This window comes from Mobula birostris, chromosome 4 (assembly GCF_030028105.1).
Source record: "Mobula birostris isolate sMobBir1 chromosome 4, sMobBir1.hap1, whole genome shotgun sequence".
NCBI lineage: Eukaryota > Metazoa > Chordata > Chondrichthyes > Myliobatiformes > Myliobatidae > Mobula > Mobula birostris.
The window spans coordinates 202,963,447-202,990,555 of NC_092373.1; the positions used below are offsets into that span (position 1 = coordinate 202,963,447).

The 27,109-nt window shown below is 47.3% G+C and overlaps 1 protein-coding gene across 4 annotated transcripts in view; it reads left to right on the top strand.

The window, feature by feature from the left end:
- Positions 1 to 900: 900 nt before the first annotated feature.
- The window catches only part of cyp26b1 (cytochrome P450, family 26, subfamily b, polypeptide 1), a 39,962-nt gene continuing 13,753 nt past the window's right edge, over positions 901 to 27,109 (top strand). Inside the window, exons 1-3 of one of the 4 annotated variants that reach the window (XM_072256780.1) lie at positions 901 to 987; positions 2,554 to 2,786; positions 10,594 to 10,818. In XM_072256780.1, the coding sequence (XP_072112881.1) occupies positions 2,592 to 2,786; positions 10,594 to 10,818 (420 nt within the window). In that variant the 5' untranslated portion in view covers positions 901 to 987; positions 2,554 to 2,591. Of the gene's footprint in view, positions 988 to 1,250; positions 2,066 to 2,174; positions 2,469 to 2,553; positions 2,787 to 10,593; positions 10,819 to 27,109 lie in introns of those variants that run through there. The other 3 variants (XM_072256779.1, XM_072256781.1, XM_072256778.1) reach the window with 3 other exon arrangements.

Here is a 27,109-nt window from a genome sequence, read left to right on the forward strand (position 1 = left end):
CCCCCAATCTAGTGATCTGTGTGACTGGGAAACATGCAAGCGTGAGCTGTCCTGGTGCACACTGGTATTAGTTAGAGCATAAGACAAAGGTGCAAAATTAGGCCATTTGGCCTATTGAGTCTGCTGCACCATCCCAACATGACCGGTTTGTTATTCCCTTCAACCTCCTTTCTCATGCCTTCTCCCTGCAATCGTTGACGCCCTGATTAATCAAGATTTAATTTATTTAGAAATACAATACAGTAACACACCTGCTAACCCCTTGTGAGCAATTAATCTCCTAAACCTTTGGAATGTGCGAGGAAGTCGGGGATCTGGAGGTAACGTACAAACTCCATACAAACAGCGGCGGGAATTGAACCCGGGTTATTGGCGCTGTTATAGCGTTACACTAACCACTGCACGACCGTCCCGTGATCAGCCTCCGCTTTAAATATACGCAACGACTTGGCCTCCACGGCCATCGTGGCAATGAATTCCGCAGATTCGCCTGCCCAGCCGAGTCTGTTGTGAATGATGAAGGTGGATACGAGCTCCCGGCGTAATTCCCCGTGGCTGACGGTGAGTTGCGAGTGGGTGTGAACGGCGGAGCCCCGGCTGCACTACCGCGACTGTCCGCTAGATGGGAGTGTTGATAGGGAGTGCGGCGCCGCTCAGACTCCCTCAGTCCGGGGCAAGGCAAGGTCAGCGAAACACTGCGCCGAGTCCGCATCAGCAGCCTGCATCCCTCGAAAGCTTTCGCAATAAGCACGGGTGTGTAATAACTTAACTGCAGCGCTGAATAAATCGCAAAAGGGCTTATGCAATATAAATTACCAGTATGAAAGCATTCTGCATTATATTTTTTTCCACGCAATCGCTAGTGTAGATCTGTATACTTGTACAGGGATGCTTTGCCATTAGATCGATTCTGATGCGCCTGATACTTGTTGATTGATGCATGGACGGTTACACGAGTGGCGCATTCGCCCGTGGATTGGGACAAGGGTGCGTTGAACCTTGACAAGCGAAATATTCTAAATATTGGCTCCCCTGCGCTCACTGTGGAAGTTTACTGTACCTCTCCCTCTGCAGGTCCCCACATCCTCACCCGGGGCATGGGATTAATCGGCTCCCCTTCCCCGCCCTTCGCCCTATATATCGACTCTTTATCCGTTCCTCTACCTCTGCTTTCTCTTATTTAGTCTCCCTCCCTGTGCCCGTCTCTCCCTTTCCCCCGTACCTCTCTCCCCTCCTCCGGTCTCCGCTCCACTCTTATCTATTTCCCTCGTTCTCCCTTTTATCGGTCTATAAGCGTCGACTGTTTATTCCTCTCCATAGATGCTGGCTGACCTGCTGAGTTCCTCCAGCATTTTGTGCGAGTGCCTCAGCCCGCTCTCCTCTCTCTCTCTCGCGCTTGTCATTCTTGCTCTTTCACTCCCATCCTCTCTCTCATATACATTATCTGTGCGTGCCTGTCTCTCTCATCCTCTCTGTCAGCCTCTCCCTCTCCTTTCTGCCTCCCTCCGGGTACTTCGTCTCATCCTCTGTTCCCCTCTCTCCTGGCTCTCACTTGCTTCTCTATTTCTCTCTTTCGTCCCCTCTGTGCCTATCTGTCCCCTCTCACCTCTCTTTTTTAGCAGCTCTTCCTTTTCTGCCCACCTCCTCTCCCTCACTCACTTCACGTTCTCTTTCGTCTCGCACACCGACCCCTTCTGTCTCCCCGTCCCCCCGATCTCTCGTCTCTTCATCTCTCTCTCTCTCTCACACACACACTTCTCCGCGACCCCGACCCAAACCGACTACCCCGAGAAGCCGGCGCACGTAACAGAGCGAAACACGTTGGACGCCGCGGCGCACGTTCACACAAATACCGGTTTTGCGAATACTCTGGGGATGGTTTAATTTGAGAGCCCCTCTTGTTAGCCCGGACCCACAAATCCAACAAAGAAACTTAGGATGTGGAGAGGGCCAGTGTCTCAGCGTTTTCCTCGTGTCACCGACTTGCATTTGACAGCTGCGCTGAGCAACGCAAGTTGAGACGCGCGACTCTCCTTCGACAGGTCTTTCCTGCAGTCAGCGGGAGGTGTGTGTGTGAGTGTGTGTGTGTGTGTGTGTGTGTGTGTGTGTGTGAAAGAGAGAGAGAGAAAGAGGGAGGGAGAGGGAGAGAGGGCTGGATTGGGGAGGGGGATCTCTCTCTCTCTCTCTCTCTCTGAAGTTCTGAGTGAGGCGCCGTTCCAGATTTGCTCACGGTCCATGGAGTTTGAGTGAGGCGGAACACGAACCACTGTTGTGGACGCATGCCACAGTTTAAAGCGCCTCCGCCTTTATATAGACACAGTCCATACTTCGTGCAGTGTGCATTCACACACACACACACATACACACACACACACACACACACACACACACACACACACACACACACACACGTATATATACATACACACGCACAGAAGGCACCGGATGTCACTTTCACAGACTTGCCCGTGTGTGTTTAATAGATTGCATTAATAATAAAAAAGTTATTTTTTTCTGCAAAGAGGGTTAATTTTTTTTCCATTTGCCTCGCAGAACCAACCTCCTCCCCCCCTCTGCCCCCATCTGCAAGGATGTTTTTTGAAGGTTTTGAACTGGTTTCGGCTCTGGCTGCCTGCTTGGTCTCCGTGGCGCTGCTCTTCGCTGTGTCCAGACAACTCTGGCAAATCCGCTGGGCGGTGACACGGGACAGGAGTTCCAATCTACCGATTCCCAAGGGCTCCATGGGATTACCTGTCATCGGAGAAACATTTCACTGGTTGGTGGAGGTGAGGCTCTGGCACCTATCTGTGCGTTCAATCTCTCTATCTGTCTGTCAGTATCAGTAGTTAGAATCGTCTGCGCGTTCATCGCACGTTTTGAGTGTAAATATTAACAGCGGGGCAAAGGTCCCGCGTGCATTTATTTGCCCCGACTCTATCGGCCGGGTCTCCCGCAGGAGGGAGCGCTGCGTTTGGCTGTAAATTCGCCAGTGAATTCGTGTTGGAAATGTCTGAAGATCCTGGGGTCGCAGCGAGCGGACTCTGGGCAGCGTGTGGGTGCCAAACCACTTGTCCAGGCACGCGTGCTGGGAGCGGGGTTTCTGCCTCCCGGACAGACGCTGATTAGTGTCGACATTATGTGTGGCTTTGCGACTGGTTGCTGCCGTGCGCGGGTTGTGCTGTGTGACGGGGAACGGGGCTGTGGGGCTAGTGGGGTGGGAGATGCTGGTTTACAGCGGGACTGGCCTTTGATTGAAGCGAACAGTTCTCAGTCACCGCCGCTGTTGACCCGTGCAAAGGTCCCGCTTCAGGACGCGGGGATGAGTCGCCCCTTTGACCGGGTCTCCGGCGAGACGCGTGCCGGGGTAATGAGGGAACTCCTCCCGCCACCATACTGTTCAAGTTGCCGACCAGGCTCCAGGGCGCACGTGTTTGTGTGTGAGTGTGTGTGTGTGTGTACGTCTGTGCGAGTATGTGTCGTGTGTGTATATGTGCAAGCGTGAGTATGCGTATGTTGTGTGTGCGTGTGTGTGTGAGAGAGAGAGAAGTGTGTGTATGTGTGTGAGCGTGAGTGTCTGTGTTTCTGTGTGAGTGTGTGTCTGTGTGTATGGTGTGTGAGAGATGGTCCGTGTCTATATGCATGAACACCTGAGCAGATCGTGCAAGGAGCTCCATGTACTGACACTGACACTGATGCACTCGGATGCGGCCACGCGGACTCACCAATGTTTACAGTCTGGGTGTTGAGCGCGTTGAGTTCTTTACTGAACAGTGTCATTTAGAACAAGCAGTGCCGTGGAATGTGTTTGCGCGCATGCTTGTGTGTTTGCTTAAGTGAATCTGTGAATTTCTTTGCGTCTGTATATCGCTGTGTAAAATGTACGTGCGTGTGTACCTGCACATATTCATAACCTACATAGACTAGGCGGGCCAAAGGCTCTGTTTCTGTACTATAGTGCTCTGTGTGCGTGTGTATGTGTGTGTATGCCTGTTACAATAAGTGTGTAAGTGCGCATACTATGCGTGTGTGAAGATAGGTGCATGTGAACGTGTAATCTGTATGTGTGTGTCTATGTTTGTGTGTCGGTATGTATGCATATGCACGTGTCTGCGTGTCTCTGTGTATGTGTGTGTGTGTGTGTGTGTGTGTGTGTGTGAACTCGTGTATACGTGTGTTCGTACATGTATAAGTGTGTGTGCGTGTGTGTATACAGTACACCCCGTTTTCCGAGACCCTGTGTCCGAACCTGCACGTTAACTCCGGACACGCCGTGCGAGGTTATGGCTGCTGCAACTGGTGTGAGTTCGTAAGTCCAGGGTCACCACCTGCCCGCCACCTCCCCCCCCCCCACTTCCCTCCTGCTTGAAACCACACTTTGTAACGACGGCCCCTACAATGGAAGAGCCGGCGAGCGCGGGCACCTGGCGGGGTAGAGGTCGGTGGGCGACGGGAACTGCCCCCGTGCGGAGAAGAATCTGGAGTCCGTCGTCTGCTCCGCAGGGGGAGATTGGGGCTGATGGGGAGGGGGAGGTCATGGGATCTGGCTGTAAATCCACCAAGATCCCCCTGAATCCCATGGGTCTGAACCCGAGGGTCTGCCTACACCGCATTGTTTCACCCTGCAAGCGGTTCCCGAGCGAATGTAACCTGGGACGACCTTTCGCGCTCACAATCTCACCCATTCTTCCAGAACGGCGTAGAATTTTGTTTTACACAGGGAGCTTCGGTCGCCTGCCGTTCCCTGTTCACCGCTCTTGTTCCTAAAATACTAATTTTTAGTGTAAACTGGCCTGAACTCCCCGCGAATAAAGCATTCTTTGTGTGCGAGTGGAAATGTATCAATAACCCTCTATTCCGGCACAAAGGGACCTGTAATTATATTTATACAGATCAGGCCAGTAATTGCGTTAAAAGCCACGATTACCCAGATAATCTCTCAAATTTGGTTTAATAAGATTTATCGGATGGCCCTCATTACAAGAGAGAGGCTGGGGGGCTAGAGAGGCGGGCAGAGGTGAGGTGTGTCTGTCTGCGAGAGGGACGCTCTGTACTGACACTTTGCCCAGTACAGACAGTACTCGGGCTGAGAGACTGTCCGCACGTGTATGTGACGGGATGGCGGGGGGTGTAGATATATATATATATATATATATATATATATATATATATGTGTGTGTGTGTGTGCATGTAGCTATGTAGATATATATATTATATATATATATATATATAGAGAGAGAGAGAGAGAGAGAGATATGGAGGGAGAGAGTGAGCAGGAGGATGAGAGAGAGAGAAAGTGAGTGAGAAAAAAGAGTAAGTTAGAAAGTGAGAGAGGGAGAGAGAGTCAGTGAAAGAGAGAGAGAGTGAATGAGAGGGAGGGAGAGAGAGAAAGAAAGAGTGAGTGGGAAAGAGTAGGAGAGAGTGATATGAGAAAGAGAGTGAATGAGTGAGTGAGAGGATGAAAAAGAGTAAGTGATAGAGAGAGAGTGAGAGAGACAGAGAGAATCAGAAAGAGAGTTTCCCTCTAAGACTAGATAGAGAAACCATAGAGATAGAGGACAAGGGAGAAATACGGGGCAAGAGAGAGGTACAGGGCGAGAGAGAGATGCAGGGTGAGAGACAAGTATGGGGCAAGAGGAATATAAAGGAAAGGATGGATAGGATGATATTTATAAATGGAGATATTTATATGAAGGGCCGTGTAGAGAGAAAGAGAAGGAGGAGATATGTGCGGAGAGTTTCAGAGAGAAAGAGAGAGAGGAAGGGTGTGTATATAGAGGGTGAAAGAAAGAGAAAGGAGAGCAGATATAGAGGGATAAGATTCTGCAGACGCTGGAAATCCAGGGTAATTCACACTAAATGCTGGAGGGTCACAGCAGGTCAGGCAGCATCCATGGAAAAGAATGAAGAGGCAAAATTTCAGGCTGAGGCTATTGCCGTGAAATGTCTGTTTATGGATGCTGCCTGACCTGCTGAGTTCCTTGTTTGTGCAGACAAAGAGGGAGATGCAGAGAGGTGGGGAAATGGAGAGAGAGAAAATGGATGGAGATGGAGAGAGAACAGGAGAAGCACAAATAAAAAGATGGATCGAAGTACTTGTATACCGAATGGACGAGGGAAGGGAGAGGGATGGGTAGAGAGAGAGAGAAATAGAGATCTTGAATGAGAGATAGAGAGATGGAATTTAATGCAGGGGTACAGATTGGGTAAATGCAAGCAGGCTTTTCCCACTGAGACTGGGTGGGACTAGAACTAGAGGTCATGGATTAAGAGTGAGAGGTGAAAAGTTTAAGGGGAACACGAGGGAAACTTCTTCACTCAGAGGGTGGTGACAGTGTGGAACGAGCTGCCAGTGCAAATGGTCCGTGCGAGCTCGATTTCAATGTTTAAGAGAAGTTTGGACAGGTACTTGGATGGTTGGGATATGGAGGGCAGACCGATGTGAGTAGGCAGTTTAAATAGTTTAGCATGGACTAGATGGACTGAAGGGCCTATTTCTCTGCTGTACTTTTCTGAGACTCTATGGAGAAGGAGATATAGAGTGAGAGAGATAGAGACAGAACGGGGGTGGGGGGGAGGATGTTTGAAAGAAAACTTTGACATTTTAGGTTGAGACCCCATGTCGGGCCAGGAAGGCCAAGTTGCGTCTATATCCAGTCCTTCAGTAACTCTGGATTTCCCAGACCAGGGACTCACAGGGGGAGCAGTCACTAAGGCGGACAGTAACTAATTCTGGCACGGCAGGATCCCACGCAGACCTTGTGCCCGAGTGACGATTGACAGCTTACCTGGGGTGGATGTGCGGGGATGCCAAGCACGCGAGACTCTGAGAGGGTAGATTTAGGTTTTAAAATTGAGCACGGCACTGCCGTCTGTGAGGGCCATTGCTGGTTGGGGTCAGTAAAGAGGCAATGGCAACACTGAGGGGAAGAGCAGGCCAACTGTGACACAAGGCAGTCAGTATCAGAATCAGGTTTATTATCACTGACGTACAGGTTGTCATGAAATCCCCGTTCCTGTTCCGACACGTCAGTCCATAGCTTCCTCTTTTGCTACAATGAGGCCACTCCCAGGGTGGAGGAGAAACACCTCATATGCTGTCTGGGTAGCCTCCAACTCGATGTCATGAATGTCTATTTCTCCTTCCAGTCATTTATTTCTCTCCTCCTTCCCTCTTCATTTATTCTCCACTGTGGCCTCTTAGCTCTTCTCCTCACCCACCTATCACCTCCCCTGGTGCCCCTCTTCCTTCCCTTTCTCCCATGGTCCACTCCCCACCTCCACCCCCCATCAGGTCCCTTCTTCTCAGCCCTTTAGCTCTCCCACCTACCTGGCTTTGCCTATCACCTTCCAGCTAGTGCTCCATCCCTTCTCCCACCTTTTTATTCCGACATCTACCCCTTCCTTTCCAGTCCTGAAGGGTCTCAGCACAAAACATCAGTTCCTCCAGCATTTTGTGTGTGTTATTGTGAAATCTGTTGTTTTGCGGCAGCAGTATAGTGCAATACATAAAATACAATAGAACATAGAGCAGTACAGCATAGTACAGGCCCTTCGGCTCACAATGTTGTGCCGACCCTCAAACCCTGCCTCCCATATAAGCCCCCACCTGAAATTCCTCCATATACCTGTCTAGTAGTCTCTTAAACTTCACTAGTGTATCTGCCTCCACCACTGTCTCAGGCAGTGCATTCCACGTACCAACCACTCTCTGAGTAAAAAACCTTCCTCTAATATCCCTCTTGAACTTCCCACCGCTTACCTTAAAGTCATAACAAGAAATATAAAAAAACAAATAAATAAGTGGAACAAAACGATGCTACAACATGATTCTCAATGGTTCAGCCTTCCCCCAAACTTGAGCCCTTCGGATCAACCTGGTTGTAGAGGTTGATGGATTCTTGATTAGCAAGTGCATCAGACGTTACGGGGAGAAGGCAGGGTTGAGAGGGATAATATATCAGCATGATAGCATGATGCAATGGTGGGGCAGACTTGATGGGCTGAATGGCTTAATACTGCCAATAGTGAGGTAGTGCTTATGGACCATTCACAAATCTGACGGCGGAGGGGAAGAGGCTGTTCCCAGAACACTGAGTGTGTGTCTTCTGTACCTTCTCTTCCCTGAGGGTAGTAATGAGAAGAGAGAATATCCTGGCTGGCAGGGGGATCATTCACAATGGATGCTGCCATCTTGAGGCATCGCCGTTTGAAGATGTCTTCGATGGTGGGGAGGATAGGGCCTATAATGTATCTAGCTAAGTTGCAGACGCTTCAGTGCGGAGCATCAAACAACCTGCTGGAGGAACTCAGCAGGCCGAGCAGCATCTGTGGGACTGAGAACTGTTGGTGTTTCGATCTGAAGCGACATGTGGGTCCTGAAACGCCGACAGTTTCTCCCTGCCGTGGATGCTCTTCACTTGTTGAGTTGCTGCAGCAGATTCCTTGTTTTCAAGCTCTTCCCTCGGGCAGTTGATCTGACCAGCCCTCTCTATCTATTACCCCTGTCACTGACTACACTGCACTGTAAGCACTTCAAGCCACTTTTTATAATGCTGTTTACACTGTAAGTTCATGCTGGTGTTTATTTATGCAAATTTTATTCCATATCTGTTCTTTAAAATTTAACTTTAGTTTTATATACTGTATAATTTTTTTCCTTTATAATTGTTGACTATTGTTTTTTGTTGCATGTTGCGTACTTTGGGAAGGAGGTGAGGAGGAATTTCTTTAGCCAGAGGATGGTGAATCTGTGGAATTCAATGTCACAGATGGCTGTGGAGGCCAATTCATTGGGTGCATTTAAAGCAGTGTGATAGGTTCCTGATTATGGGGAGAAGACAGGAGAATGGGGTTGAGAGTGTTAATAAATCAGCCATGAAGGAATGATGAAGCAGACTTGATGGGCTGATTGGCCTAATTCTGCCCTTATTTATTTGTATCTCATGGAAAGTATCCATTTGGTTACTCTGATCTGGGGCGTGATACCTGAACGGAGCTGTACGCTGAATCAAAAGAAGGTTCAAATTGAGGCAGTATCCCTGGATTCTGGGTGAAGGTGTGGGACTAGTGGGATTGTTCCGACAAAGAGCTGGGGCAGTTACAACGAGCAGCCCATCTGCAGCCCTTTCGGCTTCACAGGGTCAAGAAAAACCTTGGATTATGGAAACATTCTGACGCAGGAATCCATTCCTCCCATCTTGTCTGTGTTCACTCCCACCTCCCATCTCCCCAACCCAAGTCAAAAAGAGTTTCCGAATCTCCTCAAGCTCCTAATAGAGCAGAGATGCTGGCTTTGCCTTCTTCATTATTGCTCCTGGGTAGGGGGACCACTGGAGAGCCCTTTGCCATGTTTTATCCCTGTTCATATATTCTGCGTCTTGGTCAGTAAACATTCAAGGATCAACTTCATTCACCAGATGGTTTAGGAACTTACTGTGGTGTGTTGGTCAGAGTGCATCATGCAACAAAAAACAACATTCAATAATTACAAAGGATAAAGAATTATATAAAGAGTAAAGTTAATAAAGCAATTTTCTGTTCCTGGGTGTTAACATCTCTGACGGTCTATTCTGAGCCCAACATACTGATGCATTTACAAAGCAGGCATGATAGCGGCTCTATCCCGTTAGGAGTTTGAGGAGATTTGGTATGTCACCAAAGACGCTCGCAGATCTCTACAGATGTAACGTGGAGAGCATTTTAACTGGCTGCATCACTGTCTGATAATGGGGGGGGGGGCGCAGGTGGAAGGGTGCTAATGCACAGGATCACAATAAGCTGCACAGTGTTGTAAGCACAGTCAGCTCCAGCATGGGTACCAGCCCCCATAGTATCCAGGACATCTTCAAAACGGGATGCCTCAAAAAGGTGGTTTCCATTATTAAGGATCCCCATCACCCAGGGTGTGCCCACTTCTCATTGGCAGCATCAGGGAGGAGGTACAGGAGCCAGAAGACACACACTCAGCAATTCAGGAACAGCTTCTTCCCCTCTGCCATCAGATTTCTGAATGGATATTGAACCTGTGAACACTACCTCATCACTTTTTTCTCTTTTTGCACTGCTTATTTAATTTAACTTCCTAAATATATATATACACTTAATGTAATTGATAGTTTTTAAATTATTATGTGTTGCACTGTACTGCTGCTGCTAAGTTAACAAATTTCACGACATATGCTGGTGATATTAAACCTGATTCTTACTCTGATCGCGGCTGAAATTCGTGGAGGTGGTGGGTCAGAGGGGAGGATCAAAGGGTCATAGAGTTACACAGTATGGAAACAGGCCCATTAGCCCAACTTGTTAACACTTGTCCATCCTGAGCTAGTCCAAGTGTTTGTACTTGGCCCATATCTCTGTCCATGTCCCTGCCCAAATGTCTCTGAAACATTGTAATTTTACACTTCTTCTGGCAGCTCTTTCCATAGACCTACCATCCTCCGTGTGAAAAGATTGTTTCTCCAGTTCCCTCCTCTCGCCTTAACTCAGTGCAATCTATTTTTAGATCTTGAAGGTCAGACGTTGCAGGTGTACTCCACAAATTGTGATGTTCACTCTTTTTTTTCCCTCCCCCTTCCCTCTCTCCAATAGGGCTCGAGCTTCCATGCATCGAGGCGCGAGAAGTATGGCAATGTCTTCAAGACGCACCTCCTGGGCCGCCCGCTGATCCGGGTTACGGGCTCCGAGAACGTCAGGAAGATCCTGATGGGTGAGCATTCGCTGGTGAGCAGCCAGTGGCCCCGGAGTACCAGGATGCTACTGGGGTCCACCAGCCTCATCAACTCCATTGGTGACATCCATCGCCACAAGAGGAAGGTGAGCTCGTAAAAGGCATCACGCCTTTCCCCTCTCCTTATACGGGCAATGTCCACTTGAGTGTATTGTCATGTGCCGACGTTCACGTCTGTACAGCTGTAACGCACATAGCAAGCTGGACACCAACAGCAGTTTCGAACATCTGCCTCTAGCCCACCCAAGGAAAATCCCTGATTAGACATGTAGAGAGGAGTCACAGGGCAGGGCAGGGCTTGAGAGACTGATCAATTGTCAAGCAAATTTTAACATAGAACATAGAACAGTGCAGCACAGTACAGGTCCTCCTGCTCACAACGTTTTGCGAATCTTTTAACCTAGTCTAAGATTAATCTAACCCTTCCCTTTTGCACAGCTTTTCATTTTTCTATCATCCATGTGCCTATCTAATGTATCTGCCTTTACCAGCACCCATGGCAGCATGTTCCATACACCCACCACTCTCTGTATAAAAAAAATACCCTTGACATCCCTTATACTTTCCTCCAATCATCTTAAAATTATGCCCCTTTTAATGCCATTTCTGCCCTGGGAAAAAGGTCTCTGGCTGTCCATTTGATCTATGCCTCGAACCATTTTGTGCACCTTTATCAAGTCACTTCTCATCTTCCTTTCACTCCAAGGAGAAAAGCCCCAGCTCATTCGACCTATCATAAGGCATACTTTCTCATCTCGGCAGCGTCCTGGTACGTCTCCTTTGCACCCTCTCTAAAGCTTCCACATTCATCCTATAACGAAAAACTTACTTGCATCACACGTCATCAACCAACAAGAAATGAGGAAGTTCGAACTAAAGCAGTGCAATGCCGGCTTCTTGAGCCTCTGCCTTTGAAGATGTTTTTGATGGTGGGGAGGGTTGGGCCTGTGATGGAGGTAGCTGAGACTACAACCTCCCCTGCATTGGAGTCTCTGCACCAGATGGTGATGAGTCCAGTACTTCATGGTATGTCTGGAGAAATGTGTAAGCCTTTGATGACATTTCTGATCTCCATAAGACCATTAGACGTGGGAGCAGAATTAGGCCATATGGCCCATCAAGTCTGTTCTGCCATTTCATCATGGCTGATCCAATTTTCCTCTCAGCCCCCAATCTCCTGCCTTCTCCCAATATCCCATCGTGCCGTGATTAATCAAGACCCTATCAACCTCTGCCTTAAATGTACATGAAGACTTGGCCTCCACGGGTGCCTGTGGCAAAGAATTCCACAGACTCACCACTCTCTGGCTAAAGAAATTCTCTTCAGCTCTGTTCTAAAAGCATGCCCCTCTATTCTGAGGCTGTGTCCTCTAGTCTTAGACTCTCCCACCATAGGGAATTTCCTCTCCACATCCACTCTATCCAGGTCTTTCACCATTCGATAGGTTTCAATCAGGTCATCCCTCATTCTTCTGAATTCTAGGGAATACAGTCCCCAAGCCATCAAACTTTCTTCATGTGACAAACCATATCTCCTCAAATTCCAAATGAATTATAGCCACTGGTGTGACTTCTTCATAATTGCATCAATATGTTGGGCCCAGGATAGATACTCTGAGATGTTGACACCCAGGAACTTGAAGCTGCTCACCCTTTCCATTGCTGACCCCACTATGAGGACTGGTGCGTGCTCTGCCAATGTCCTCTTTCTGGTCTACAACCAGTTCCTTGGTCTTGCTGATGTTGAGTGTAAGGATGTTGTTGCAATATGACTCAAACAGCTGATGTATTCCACTCCTGTCCACTTCACCTCATCTCTTCCCCCTAAGGATATTCCACAGTGCCACCTCACTGGTACATCATTAGACAGCACACACATGTGTAACTGAGGCGTTGCCTCTCTCAAAGATGTGTGTTGCAATTTAACATAATGCAAACTCCTGACAAAATTGACCAAATTTCTTTCCTTTTTTCCATTTTGTATCTATTCAGTGCCTTTTTCACAATTCCGTTGTATCTTACTTTCATTCCATATTTCAAGTTTTTGGTTGTGGTTTGTGAATTTCACTAGGCCTGAATCTATGGGAAGATGTACTGGCCTTGGAGTGGGTTCAGAGGCTCAATGTATAAGGAGCATTGTGCATGAGTGTAATGTATGAGTCTCAGGGCCTGTTCTTGATTGAGTTTAGAAGAATGGGGGGGGGTGGGGATGTCGGGTAGTGAAATCTCACAAAAATTTGCTGATATCAGGCCTGGATAAAGTGGTCTTGGAGAGGATTTTTTCCAGGAGGCTGAGAAAAGTCCATCTCCCACCCCCATCCTCATCACATTCTACAGAGGTTGTACTGAGAGCATCCTGAGCAGCTGCATCACTGCCTGGTTCGGAAATTGCACCATCTCGGATCACAAGACCCTGCAGCGGATAGTGAGGTCAGCTGAGAAGATCATCGGGGTCTCTCTTCCCGCCATTACAGACGTTTACGCCACACGCTGCATCCGCAAAGCAAACAGCGTTATGAAGGACCCCACGCACCCCTCATACAAACTCTTCTCCCTCCTGCCATCTAGCAAAAGGCACCAAAGTATTTGGGCTCTCACGACCAGACTATGTAACAGTTTCTTCCCCCAAGCCATTGGACTCCTCAATACCCAGAGCCTGGACTGAAACCAACCTACTGCCCTCTACTGTGCCTATTGTCTTGTTTATTATTTATTGTAATGCCTGCACTGTTTTGTGCACTTTACGCAGTCCTGGGTAGGTCTGTAGTCTAGTGTAGTTTTTTGTGTTGTTTTACGTAGTTCAGTGTAGTTTTTGTATTGTTCATGTAGCACCATGGTCCTGGAAAACATTGTCTTGTTTTTACTGTGTACTGTACCAGCATTAGGGTCGAAATGACAATAAGAAGTGACTTGACTTGACTTGAGTGGGAGAGTCCAGGTACAGATAGCTCAGTCTCAGGGTAAAGGCCACCCCTTCAAAACTGAGATGAGGAAGGTGAATCTATGGAATGTGTTGCCATTGAAGCCTATGGAAGTCCAGTCATTGGGTGTCATAAAGGTTGGGATTGAGAGGTTCTTGATTGTTAAGGAAGTTGAGGGTAATGGGGAGAGGGCAGGGGAATGTGATTGGAAAAAATATCAAAGTCAGCTATAATTCTGTTGGTGTCCACCTTGATATATTCATAATGAAACATCTTTTGGTGTCCACCTCTACCTCTACTGCTTCAATGAGGCTAAACTCAGGTTGGAGGAGCTGCACCTTATGTTCCACCTGGGTAGCCTCCAACCTGATGGCATGAACATCAATTTCTCCAGCTTCCAGTAATTTCTGCACCTTCCCCCTTCTCTCTTTTTCCAGTCCCCATTCTGATTACCCTCCCACCCATACTCTTCTTCTCACCCACCATCACCTCTCTTTAGTTCCCCCTTTCTCCAATGTTCCACTGTCCTCTCCTTTCAGATTCCTTCTTCATTCCTTTGCCTCTTCCACCCATCACCTCCCAGCTTCTCACTTCTTCATCCCTTCTCCACCCACCCACTTTCCACCTCACCTCGTCTCACCTACCACCTGCCAGCTTGAATACTTTCCCCTCCCCCTACCTTCTCATTCTGGTCTCTGCCCCCTTCCTCCCCCAGTCCTGATGAAGGTTCTCGTCCTGAAACGTGGGTTGTTGATTCCCTGCCTGACCTTCCGAGCTCCTCCAGCATTCTGTGTGCACGGCTCGATATGTTCAATGATTCGTTTCTGCCTTTAGCATAGCTCATTGTACGCAGCTAATGACTCAATGGCCTAATGATACAATCCGCCCCAAGAGATCCACATTCACCAGCTGTGGTGCTGAATGAGATGAACAAACTTCGGAAAAAAAAAGGTTTAAGAAAGAGAAGTGTGAAGAAATGTAATTCTGAGTGTTAGAATGCCTGGAGAAAATGATTCATAGACGCAGGTGAGCTAGAGGGCAGTGCAAATATAGAACATAGAGCAGTTCAGTACAGGAACAGGCCCTTCAACCATAATGCTGTACTGAGCACAATGCCGACTTAAGCTAAATCCTTTCTGCCTGTACATGTCTATATCCGATTGATCTCTGCATATTTACGTGGTCACCAAACAGCCTCTTAAACACGACCATCATGTCAGCCTCCGCCACCACCTCTGGCAGCCTGTCCCAGGCCCCTACTGTGCTGTGTATAAAAAAGCTTTCTGCTGTATATCTCCCATAAATCATTCCGCCCACCCCTCCCTCGACTCTCACCTTCAATTATGTTGATGATAATGAAAAAGTGGAGTTGGAGGACATCTGGAACCGCAGGTTGTGTTCAGATCCGGATTCGGAGTTGTATATCACATGTACATACAGCTAAATGTGACGTTTGCATCTACAACCAGCATGGTCTGTTTCTGGGCTGTAGTGCTCTGTGACTTTGTAAATCTACGACCCAACGATGCGCTCGGGGCAGCCCTCAGGTTTCACTGTGGCCGAGGTTGGCCATGGATGTTGCGTCCCCAGCTCTCCGCGTTGTTGGTGCAGCACCGTCTGCGGCTGGCTAGACCAGCGCGAGAGCGGCAGCCTCTGCCGCAAAGGTCGCACCCATAAGTGGCTTCAGCTCTGCTGGAGATGCAGTGTTCCTTTCTATGGGCTCGTTTCTCTTCTGCTGCTTTCAGGCATAATTCTTCGCCTGACTTAAGCTGTTGTTTCAGGATCCTTCTCCATCCAATGCTGTCGGCTGCAAGTTCCTCCTGGGACTCAGTGCTGATGTCCTGTGCCTTCATGTCCTGCTTGCGGACATTGCAAGGTTCACAGGGATATCAGAATTAGACCCATTGGGGTTCCCAGCCTTTTTATGCCAAGGACCAATACCATTAAGCAAGGGGTCCATGGGCCCCAGGTTGGGAACCCGTGAATGATGTGAAATTTGTTGTTTTGTGGCAGCAGTACAGTATGAATATTAGTGTAAATTACAAAGGAAAAAGGAATAATAAGGTAGTGTTCATGTAAAGGAAGAAGGAATGAGGACCCTAGGGCACAAAACAGATGACGGCCAAGGACAGACAGTGATAGGACATAGAACATAGAACATAGAACATAGAAACTTACAGCTCATTACAGGCCCTTCGGCCCACAATGTTGTGCTGACCATGTAACTATTCTAGAAACTGCCTAGAATTTCCCTTACCACATAGCCCTCTAATTTTCTAAGCTCCATGTACTTATCTAAGAGGCTCTTAAAAAACCCTATTGTATCCATTTCCACCACTTCCACCGTCACTGGCAGTGCATTCCATGCACCCACCGGTCTCTGTGTGAAAAACTTGCCTCTGACATCCCCTCGGTACCTATTTCCAAGCACCTTAAAACTGTGCCCCCCTCATGTTAGTCATTTCAGCCCTGGGAAAAAGTCTCTGGCTGTCCACATGATCACTGCCTCTCATCATCTTATACACCTCTATCAGGTCACCTCTCATTCTCTGTCGCTCCAAGGAGAAAAGGCCAAGCTATTCTCATAAGGCATGCTTCCCAATCCAGGCAACATCATTGTAAATCTCCTCTGCACTCTCTCTATAGTATCCACATCCTTCCTGTAGTGATAGAGGACCTTCATTGCTGCCCTAAACGCCAGTGGCATAACAGGCAGTGAGTAAGTGAGTTCATGTAAAGACATAAGATTACTATAAATTACAGAATAAATAAATAGTGCCCAAAAAGGAATAAAAAGGTTGTGTTCATAGGGTTCCTCAACCATTCGGAAATCTGATGGCAGAGGGGAAAAGATCTATCTCTGCATCATTGAGTGTGAGTCTTCAGGCTCCTGTACCTCCTCCCCAGTGGTGATCATGAGAAGAGGACATGTCCTGTTCAGTGAGAATCCTTCATGATGGATGCCACTTTTTTTGAGGATGTTACCTTTATTGATACTATTGGGACTGGAGGGCTGGAGTTAAAAGGAGAGACTGGATTGGCTGAGACTGTTTTCTCTGCAGCAAGGGAGGCTGAGGGGGTGACCTTATACAGCTTTATACAGTAAGATCAAGAGAGGCACTGGTAGGGTGGATGGGTAGAGCCTTTTTTCCAGGGCTAGGGAATCTAATTCCAGAGGCCACAGGTTTATGGTGGTGGTGGGGGGGGGAAGATTCAAAGGGGATCTGAGGGGCAACTTTGTCCCGCAGATGGTGGTGAGTCTGTGGACTGAGCTGCCAGAGGAAGAGGTTAAGGAAGATACAATTACAATGCTTAAAGGACATTTGGGCAGGTAGACAGGAAAGGTTGGGAGGGATATGGGTCAAAACACAGGCAAATGGGATTACCTTGATTGGCATGGGCAAATTGGGCTGAGGGGCCTGTTTGTGTGCTCTTTATGACCCTACATGTGCCTCAATTGACCATAGGCCATTCAGCCCATTGGTCTTTCTCCACCATTCCATCATGGCTGATTTTAATTTTCCTCAACCTCATTTTCCTGCCTTCTCCCCATAACCCCTTGACTCCCTTACCAATCAAGAACCGATCAATCACCCCTTTAGATACACCCAACGAGTTGGCCTCCTCAGCCACCTGTGAGAACGAATTCCACAGATTCGCCACTCTCTATCTAAAAAAACTTCCTCCTCTTCTCTGTTCTAAAGGAGCGTCATTCTATTCTGAGGCTGTGCCCTCCAGTCCTACTCTCTCCCACAACTGGAATCATTCGCTCCACGTCCACTCTCTTTGGTCTTTCAGTGTTTAATAGGTTTCAATGAGGTTCCCCCCTCATTCTTCTAAACTCCAGTGAGTATAGGCCAAGAGTCATACATGAATATAATCTGACCAATGCTTTATAAAGCCTCAGCCATACATCCTTTGTTTTATATTCTTGTCTATCTGCAAAGTTTTGTGTGAATTCTGCCTGTACTTGGTTTCTCCTGAGCTCCATGGCTCTGGCTGGCATTTCCGGGTGAAATGCATTCCCTGAAAAACGGTCCGTTTCACCTCAGTGCAGTGGGGGCTTGGCCTGTGGAAGCTACGCAGGTGATGGTGTCATCACGTGCATCATGTCTCTTTCTGAGTTTGCTAAAGTGGATCGCTACATTGGGGGGGCCAGTGCAATTTGCCAGGCATAGGGAGACCGGGGACAAACTCAGCAGGACATGAGCCGAGAGGATATTGGAGGAGTCATGGAGGGATGTTGATATTTCACTCATTATTATCTAGAAACCTCAATGTGACTAGTGCAGCACCTCGAGAACATAGAACATTACAGACCCTTCACCTCACATTTTAACCTATGCCAAGATCTATCTAATCCCTCCCTCCCCCTAGCCCTCCATTTTCCTTTTATCCATTTCCTTATCTAAGAATCTCTTAGATTCCCTAATGCATCTGCCTCTACCATCACTCTTGGCAGGGTGTAAAAAACATATCCCTCCCCATACCTTCCTCCAATCACCTTAAAATTATGTCCCCTCATATTAGCCATTACTGCCCTGGCAAAATGTCTCTGGCTGTCCGCTCAATCTGTGCCTTTTATCATCCCAGTGTCTGCTGTATTTCTAACAGGCTAACAGTTCATAATAGCGGTCACTCACATCGGTTCAGGTGTGGGATGGGTGAAGATCTCTGACATCCACTGCCCAGCCAAAGCCCAGCCCCATCTCCCTCTGCTCCATGGCCAGTCCCTTCCTCCCTGGTCTGCACCTGCCCCGGGGAGAGTTGGGCTTCTCATTTACAAGGATGTCACCGGGACTCAAGGGCCTGAGTTATAGGGAGAGGCTTTATTCCCAGGAAGGTAGGGAATAAAGGGATGGCCAGTCGAGTTGTGTAAAATTATGAATGACATATATAAGGTGAAAGAACACTGTCTCCTTCTCAGGGAAAGGAAGCCAATAAATAGAGGGTTCTTCCACCTATCACCTCTCAGCTTCTGACCTTGCCCCACCCACTCATCTTCCCCCTCACCTAGCTTCCCCAATCACATGCCAGTTTGTACTCCTTCCTCTTCCCTCCCACCTTCTTATTCTGGCTTCTGCCCTCTTCCTTTCCAATCCTCATGACTGTTGACTGTTTATTCTCCTCCATAGACGCTGCCTGACCTGCTGAGTTCCTCCAGCATTTTGTGTGTGTTGGTCAAGAGCTAGGGAGCATAGGCTTAAGGTGAGAGGAGGAAAATTTAAAGGAGAATTGGGTAGGTACACGGAAGGGAAAGATTTAGAGCAGGGTTGGGGGCGGGGGTCTTCCCATACTGTCGCCCACAGACCACTCAGTTGATGGTAGTGGTCCCTGGCATAAAAAAGGTTGGGAACCCCAGAGGGATATGGGTCAAATGTGGGCAAACGGGATGCAATCAGATAGGAATCTTGGTTAGCATAGACCAGTTGGCCAAAAGGTCCGTTTCCGCGCTGTATGACTCTATCATTGGATGATGTTGCCTCACTTCTTAATGGTGTATGTGACAGTGATAAGGCAGCTTAATTCTATTTAAATTAAGTCAAATGTTTTTTTTAAAAAAAAATCATTCCTTTTCTAAACTGTTCTGATCCAAGGGAGGACGGCTTACAGGGCTACCACAACTGTGAAAGCAAAGTATATAATGTTTCAGAATCCTTGACAGAGGAAATCCTAACCCGCACTCCTCCACACAGAATGCTTTTGTTTTAAACTTCCCGCCTTGCTGTTCAAATTTATCAGCTTTTCTGGAATGAAGGAGAATGAGGGGGGGGGATATGATCGACGTTTATAGAAGTATGAAGGTATCACCACTATCATCATCATTATGCACCGTATTGTATGATGTGGGCAATGACCATGATTATTAATATCAATTATCAGCCATTATCAATACTCTTCAGAGATTGTCTGCCTGGCGTCAGTGGTCGCATAGTCAGGACTTGTGATATGCACCACTTGCTCATACGACCATCCACCACCTGCTCCCATGGTTTCACATGACTCCTTTTTGGGGGGCTAAGCAGGTGCTACACCTTGCCCAAGGGTGACCTGCAGGCTAGCGGAGGGAAGGAGCACCTTACACCTCCTTTAGTAGAGACGTATCTCCACCCCATCACCCAATGAAGGGTACAGATAAGGTAAATTCAAACAGGCTTCTTCCACTGAGGTTAGGTGAGATGAGAACTAGAGGTCATGGGTTAAGGGTGAAAGGTGAAATGTTTAATGGGAACATGAGGAGGAACTTCTCAGAGGGCGGTAAGAGTTTGAAACGAGTACTGGTGGACATGGTGGATTTGGGTTTGATTTCAATATTTAAGAGAAGTTTGGATAGGTACAAGGATTGGAAGAGTATGGAGAGCAGGTCGATGGGACTAGGCAAAAATAACAGACGGGTTGGACGAAGGGCCTGTTTTTGTGTTATAGTGCTTTATGATTCAGCACTCCTTGACAGGGTCTTCAATTCTTTGCAAATTAGGAGTCATCCAAAATTCAAAGTTAAAGTCAAAGTAAATTTATTTTCAAAATAAATGTCACCATATACTACCCTGACATTCATTTTCTTGCAGGCATTTAAAAGAAAATAAAGATATATAGTAGAATTTGTGAAAAACTATACATAAACAAAGACTAACGAACAGCCAATGTACAAAAGAAGAAAAGTCACACAAATAATAAAAAAAAAATTGCTGAGGACAGGAGCTGTAGAGACCTTGAAATTGAGTCTGACTGTTATGGAGTCAGTTCAGAGTTGTGGTGAGTGAAGTTATCCACACTAGTTCAGGAGCCTGACGGTTGTAGGATAAAATTGTCCTAATATGCACGGTCCTATATAAAAAACTTTCACTTTAAGCTTCCCATCTTGGTGTTTACATTTCCTTCTGATCTCCCCCTCTGGTCTAACCCCTTCCAGTCCTCCAACTGTGCAAGAACTTGTACGTCTGCAGTTCTGGTCTCTTAAGCTCTTCTGAATTTAAGACTCTACTGAATAATTCTCCTACCTTCTCCCCATTTTCCTGCCTTCTTCCCATAACCTATGATGCCCTTACTAATCAAGAACCCATGTTTGGATATGCCCGATGACTTGGGCTCCACAGTCGCCTGTGGCAATGAATTTCACAGGTTCACCACACACTGACTAAAGAAATTCCTCCTCATCTCTGTTTTAAAGGGAAGTCCTTGTATTCCGAGGCTGTTCCCTCTGGTTCTACTGGAAACATCCTCTGTGTGTCCACTCTATCTAGGCCTTTCAATGAGACTACAAGACCACAAGACACAGGGGCAGCATTAAGCCATTCAGCCCATCAAGTCTTCTTCACCATTCCATCATGGCTGATTTATGATCCCTCTCAACCCCATTCTTCTGTCTTTTCCCCATAATCTTTGACATCCTTGCTAATCAAGAACCTCCTGATCATCTGCTTTAAATGAAACATCCTCTACACATCCACTCTATTTATGCCTTTCAATATTTGATAGTTTTCAATGGGATCCCCTCCCCTCATTCTTTTAAACTCTAATGGATACAGGCCCAGAGCCATCAGATACTCCTATATGGGAATGCTGTTAAGGACTGTGAGCTGAGTGTGCAGAGTGAGATGTCTAGAAATCTTGATACTGAGGACCAGTCGTGCCACTGCTGCCCTGATCCTTTTGCCATCAAGCTGCAATGGTGCCAGAAGTTCAGCAGAGGGCGCAGTAGTTGCATGTAACATAGAGGAGATGCCTATTCAAGCATCAACCTCTAACCAGTCCAAGGTAAATCCTTCACTGCCCATGTAGAGAGGGGAAAACGGAATCGGCAGGGTTTGAGGGAGTAATTAATCATAGAGCAAATATGAACATAAAACATAGAATATTACAGCATTGTACAGACCCTTCCGCAAATGATGTTATGCTGACCTTTCATCCTACTGTAAGATCATTCTAACCACTCCCTCCTGCATAGTCCTCCATAATTCACGTCTCCATATAAAAGTAACACACACAAAATACTGGAGGAACTCCACTGGTCAAGCAGCATCTATGGAGGGGAATAAACAGTCAAAGTTTTGGGCCAAAACCCTTCATCAGGACAGGAAAGGAAGGGGGGAAAAAGCCAGAATAAGAAGGTGAGGGAGGGGAAGGAGGACAAGCTGGCAGGTGATATGTGAGATCAGGTGAGGGAAAAGGTGGGTGAGTGAGGTAAGGGGATGAAGTGAAAAGCTGGGAGGTGACAGGTGGAAAAGGTAAAGGGCTGAAGAAGCAATCTGACAGGAGAGGAGAGTGGGCCATGGGAGAAAGGGAAGGAGGAGGGACACCAGAGGAAGGCGAAAGGCAGGTGAGGAGAAGAGAAACATTTCTTAAATGTCCCTAATATATCTACCTCCACCAACAGCTTTGACAATGCGTTCCGTGCACCCACCACTGTCTGTGTAAAAAACATCCTCTATTGTGTACAGTTTTGGTCTCCAAATTTGAGGAAGGACATTCTTGCTATTGAGGAAGTGCAGTGTAGGTTCACAGGTTAATTCCCGGGATGGAGGGACTGTCATATGTTGAAAGATTGGAGCGACTGGGCTTGTATACACTGGAATTTAGAAGGATGAGAGGGGATCTCATTGAAACATATAAGATTATTAAGGGATTGGACATGCTAGAGGCAGGAAGCATGTTCCCGATGTTGGGGGAGTCCAGAACCAGAGGCCACAATTTGAGAACAAGGGGTAGGCCATTTAGGACGGAGTTGAGGAAAAACTTTTTCACCCAGAGAGTTGTGGATCTGTGGAATGCTCTGCCTCAGAGGGCAGTGGAGGCCAATTCTCTGGATGCTTTCAAGAAAGAGTTAGATAGAGCTCTTAATGATAGCGGAGTCAGGGGATATGGGGAGAAGGCAGGAACGGGGTACTGATTGTGGATGATCAGCCAGGATCACAGTGAATGGTGGTGCTGGCTCGAAGGGCCGAATGGCCTACTCCTGCACCTATTGTCTATTGTCTATCCCCCACTGTACTTCCCTTCAATCACCTTAAAATTATCTCCCCTGCTATTAGCCATTTTCATCCCGGGAGAAGGTCTCTGGATGTCCTCTCTATCCATGCCTCTTATCACCTTGTACACCTCTATCAAGTCACCTCTCATCCTCCTTCGCTCCAAAGAGAAAAGCCCCAGCTCACTCTACCTATCCTCATAAGGCATAAATGAGAGAACCTTAGTGTGGAGAGGAGACTTGGCTAAAGGCACCTGACTCTCAACAGAATGACAACAGGGGAATTTCTAATCAAAGGAATAACAGCAAAAGGATTGCTCAGGAACGAGCTTTAACCCTCGCTGCACCACGCGGCCCAGAGAAGGTTATGGCCGAACAGGGTTATTGAGTTGTGGGCATGCTATGTTCGCACTGGAAGCATGGTGACACTTGCAGGCTGCCCAACATCGTAAAGAGCATTATAAAAAGTGGTTGTAAGTGTTTACTGTGCAGTGACAGGGGTTAGTAGAGAGAGGTGGGTGGAGGTGGGCTAACTAGAATGATTGATCTGAATAACTGCCTGGGGGAAGAAACTTTTAAGACGGTGTGGAGTTTTGTTTAACAGCCCTATAGAGCTTTCCAGGAGGGAGTTGTTGGAAAAGGCAGTTTACAGGGTGGGTCATGCCCATAATGATTTTTCCTGTCCGTTTCTTTGTCCTTGACACATACAAGTCGTGCAGTGATGGCAGACCGCAGCAATGACCTTTCCCATTGTCTGTACTCTGTGCAAGGACGCCGTACCAAACCAGACAGTAATGGCTGATGTGACGATGCTCTCTATGAAGGCAGTATAGAATTGCACCAGGGTGGTAGCTAACAATAAAATACTATAGGTTACAGTAAGAAATACATAGAATAAATTAATAGTGCAAAAAGACAGAAAAGTAGTGAGGTAGTGTTCATTGCCTGTTCAGATGTCAGAGAGGAAGAAGCTATTTCTACAAAGTTGAGTGTGTGTCTTCGAGCCCCTGTACCTCCTCCTTGACAGTAGCAATGAGAAGAGGGCATGTCCTGAATGGTGAGGGTCTTTAATGATGGGCGCCACCTTCTTGCCACATCACCTCTTGAAGATGCACTTGCTGGTGGGGAGGCTATTGCTCACAGAACATAGAACAGTACAGGACAGGACAGGAGCAGGCACTTCTGTCCACTATGCTGTGCCGAACCAAATACCATAGAAATCAAATGGCCAACTAAACTGATTGTTTCTGCCCACACAATGTCCATTTCCTTCCATTTCCTTTACCTTCATGTGCCTTTCTTAAAAATCCCTGATGTATCTGCCCCCATCACCACCCCTGGCAGCGCATTCCAGGCACCCCCACTCTTCTTTGAAATTACCCCCTCTCGCCTTAAAAGCATGCCCTCTGAGACATTTCAACCCTGGGAAAAAGATACTGTCTGTCCATGGCTCTTCTAATCTCATAATCCTCCATCAGATCGCTCCTCAGCCTTTGCTGCTCCGAAAAAAATCAACCCAAGTTTGTTCAACTTCTCATTCTAGCACATGCCCTCTATCCCAGGCAACCCTGGTAACTCTCTTCTGCCCTCTCCAAAACCTGGACATCCTTCCTACAATGGGGTGACAAGAACTGTAGACATCACTTCAGATGCAGCCCACCTAGAGTTTTATAACATAACTTCCAGAGCAAGTGGAAGAGTCATGCTCCTTTTTCTGAGACCAAGAGAGAGCCTGAACAGATAACCAGCTCACTTTTTTTTTTATCTGTTCTGTGCTTCTGTACCTGGGGTGAGGTTCCCAGCATTCACAAGTGAGCTGAATAATGACGGCTATTTTTACAAGCGAACGTAATTGATGAATGTGTCCCTCACACTGTGAGCTTCATTTTATATCACACCCACAGCTTGTTATATTGTGAGTCGCCATGTGTTAGATCGCAAGCTGACAGTGTGTGGAAAATCTTCAGCATATTGTACTGGAAGCCTACAGTTACACTGGGAGGCTGTAGTTCAGTATATTACAAGCCTATGGTTACATTGGGATGCTATAGTGCAGAATATTATAAGCCTACAGTTACATTGGGATGCTATAGTGCAGAATATTACAAGCCTACAGTTACACTGGTACACTGGTACACTGTATTGCAGTGTTTTACAAGCCTACAGTTGCACTGGGACACAAAATACTGTGCAGATGCTGGGGCACTGTAGTGCAGTATATTGTGTTTTGGGACAGCTGGAAGGACAGACGTACTAACACCAGAATCTCCACCGTGATGAAGCAACTCCAACTCCGATGGACAGATCACGTCATCCACTGCCAAACTCACATCTCCCCAGACAGATCCTTCACTCCCGGTTCAAGGAAAGTCAGCGAACCCCTGGTGGTCAAAGGAAACACTTGAAATATAACATCAAAATCAGCCTGAAGAAATTCAACATGACTTATAAAAACTGGTTAGACTTTGCAGACTATTGTTCAAGAGGGAGCTGCATTACATGAGAACCGCCTCTGCTGGGCTGCAGAGAACAGGTGGCAGCTGTGAAAGGAGACAGTGAACAACCAAAAGACCCGACCACTAACCATAGCCACCACTTACTCTCGCCCGCACTGCTGCAGAATATGTGGATCCCAGATCGGCCTCTACAGCCATCTGAGGACCCATCTGAGCTGAGTATACTCTAGCGGGTGATCGGACTATTGATACATTCATATCCAGATCAGTAATGCATGTACCACACTGCAGGGTTTCCAGCGCCGATCGCTATGCAACACCACTAGTCACAGGCTTCCACTCTCTAAACCTCCACCTTCACTATCACTCTCTTGGGCTGGTGGTCGGGTTTGGGAGGTCCTTTATCCTGGTGGTGCCTTGTTGATCTTGGCCCACAGAGCAGGGGTCTAACTGATTGGCGGCAGTTCCTCCCCACCACAGTGGTATGAATCGTTGTTCCCTCAACTCCTGGAAGCTCGAACCAAGAGCAAGCTTCTGGAGGGACTCAGCGGGTCAGGAGGGAAATGGACAGTGGATGTTTCGGGTCAAGACCCTTCATCTTCATCTCCGTCTAGTCCTGATGAAGTGTCCTTGACCCAAAACATCGGCTGTTCTCCCTGTCACACTACAGCCCTTGTTAGATTAATTTTAGAGTGGGTGAGAAGCTTGACACAACATCGTGGGCCGAAGGGCTGCACTGCTTCGTGTTCTAGATGCTTACATGGTCTGCTGAGTTCCTCCATAAATTTATTTTCGTTCCACGATCAGAATCAAATTTATTAGCACTGTTTTATATGTTGTGAAATGTGTTCTTTAGAGGCAGCAGAGCAGTGCAAAGTCATTAAATGTTACAAAGTCAAACTAATAGCGTATAAAGAATAGTGAGGTAGTGTTCATGGGTGCAATGTCCATCCAGAAATCTGAAGGCAAAGCGGAAGAAGCTGTTCCTGAAGCACTGAGTGTGTGTCTTCGGGCTTCTGTACCTCCTCCCTGACGGTATAATCAGGATATGAATCAGAAACAGGTTTAATATCACCAGCATATGTCGTGAAATTTGTTGTACAACTCATGACCTCGCTATTATTTATTTATTTGTATTTCCAGAGTTTGTCTTCTTTTGCACACTGGCTGATTGTCAATCTTTGTGTGCAGTTTTTCATCGATTCTGTTGTATTTCTCTGTTCTACTGTGAATGCCCATAGGGAAATGAATGTCAGGGTTGTATGTGGTGACACATACGGACTTTGATAATAAAATTACTTTGAACTTTGAAGAGGGCATGTCCTGGATGGTGAGGGTCTTTAATGATGGATGCCGCCTTCTTGAAGCTCCAGTTCCTCTGGTTTCGTCCCACAGTCCAAGGACGTACTGGCTGGGTTAATTGGTCATTGTAAATTGTCCCGTGATTGGGTCAGGTTGTCAGGGGTTGCTGGGCGGTGTGGCTCGAAGGACTGGAAGGGCCTATTGCGAGCTGTGTCACTAAGTAAACAAATAAGATAGCCCCGATGGCAGGGAGGGTTGGGCCTGCAATGGAACTGGCTTTGTCTACAGTTCTCTGCAGTCTCTTGTGACCCGTTATCTGCAGTCTCTTATGTCTCCAGCTCCTGTAAGTTTGATGTGCTCCCATTTTAGCTCAGTAACTCTGAGAATTCCCTGTCCCCCCTTGCCTCAGAAGCTGCGGAGTGGATAAAGTCAGGACAGATTGAGATAACGAGTGAAGCTGGTGGGTGGAACGGCACTGAACCACGGACATTATTGGAACAAGCCGAGAACTGAAAGTGAATTATATAAACACAAAGAGTCAGAGCCAGGAAAATCTTACCTCTGTACCGATGAGGGGAACCATTCTGCAGTGAGGCAGCCTGGAAAGGTCAGGCACTGAGCCTGCACTTCCCGTGGGTTTGAGAGATCCCAGTCTACGGGCTGTGGTGTTCCGGTCTGCCCTGCAGACAATGGCTGATTGAGAGAGCTGTGTGTGCTGCTCACTGCTGGG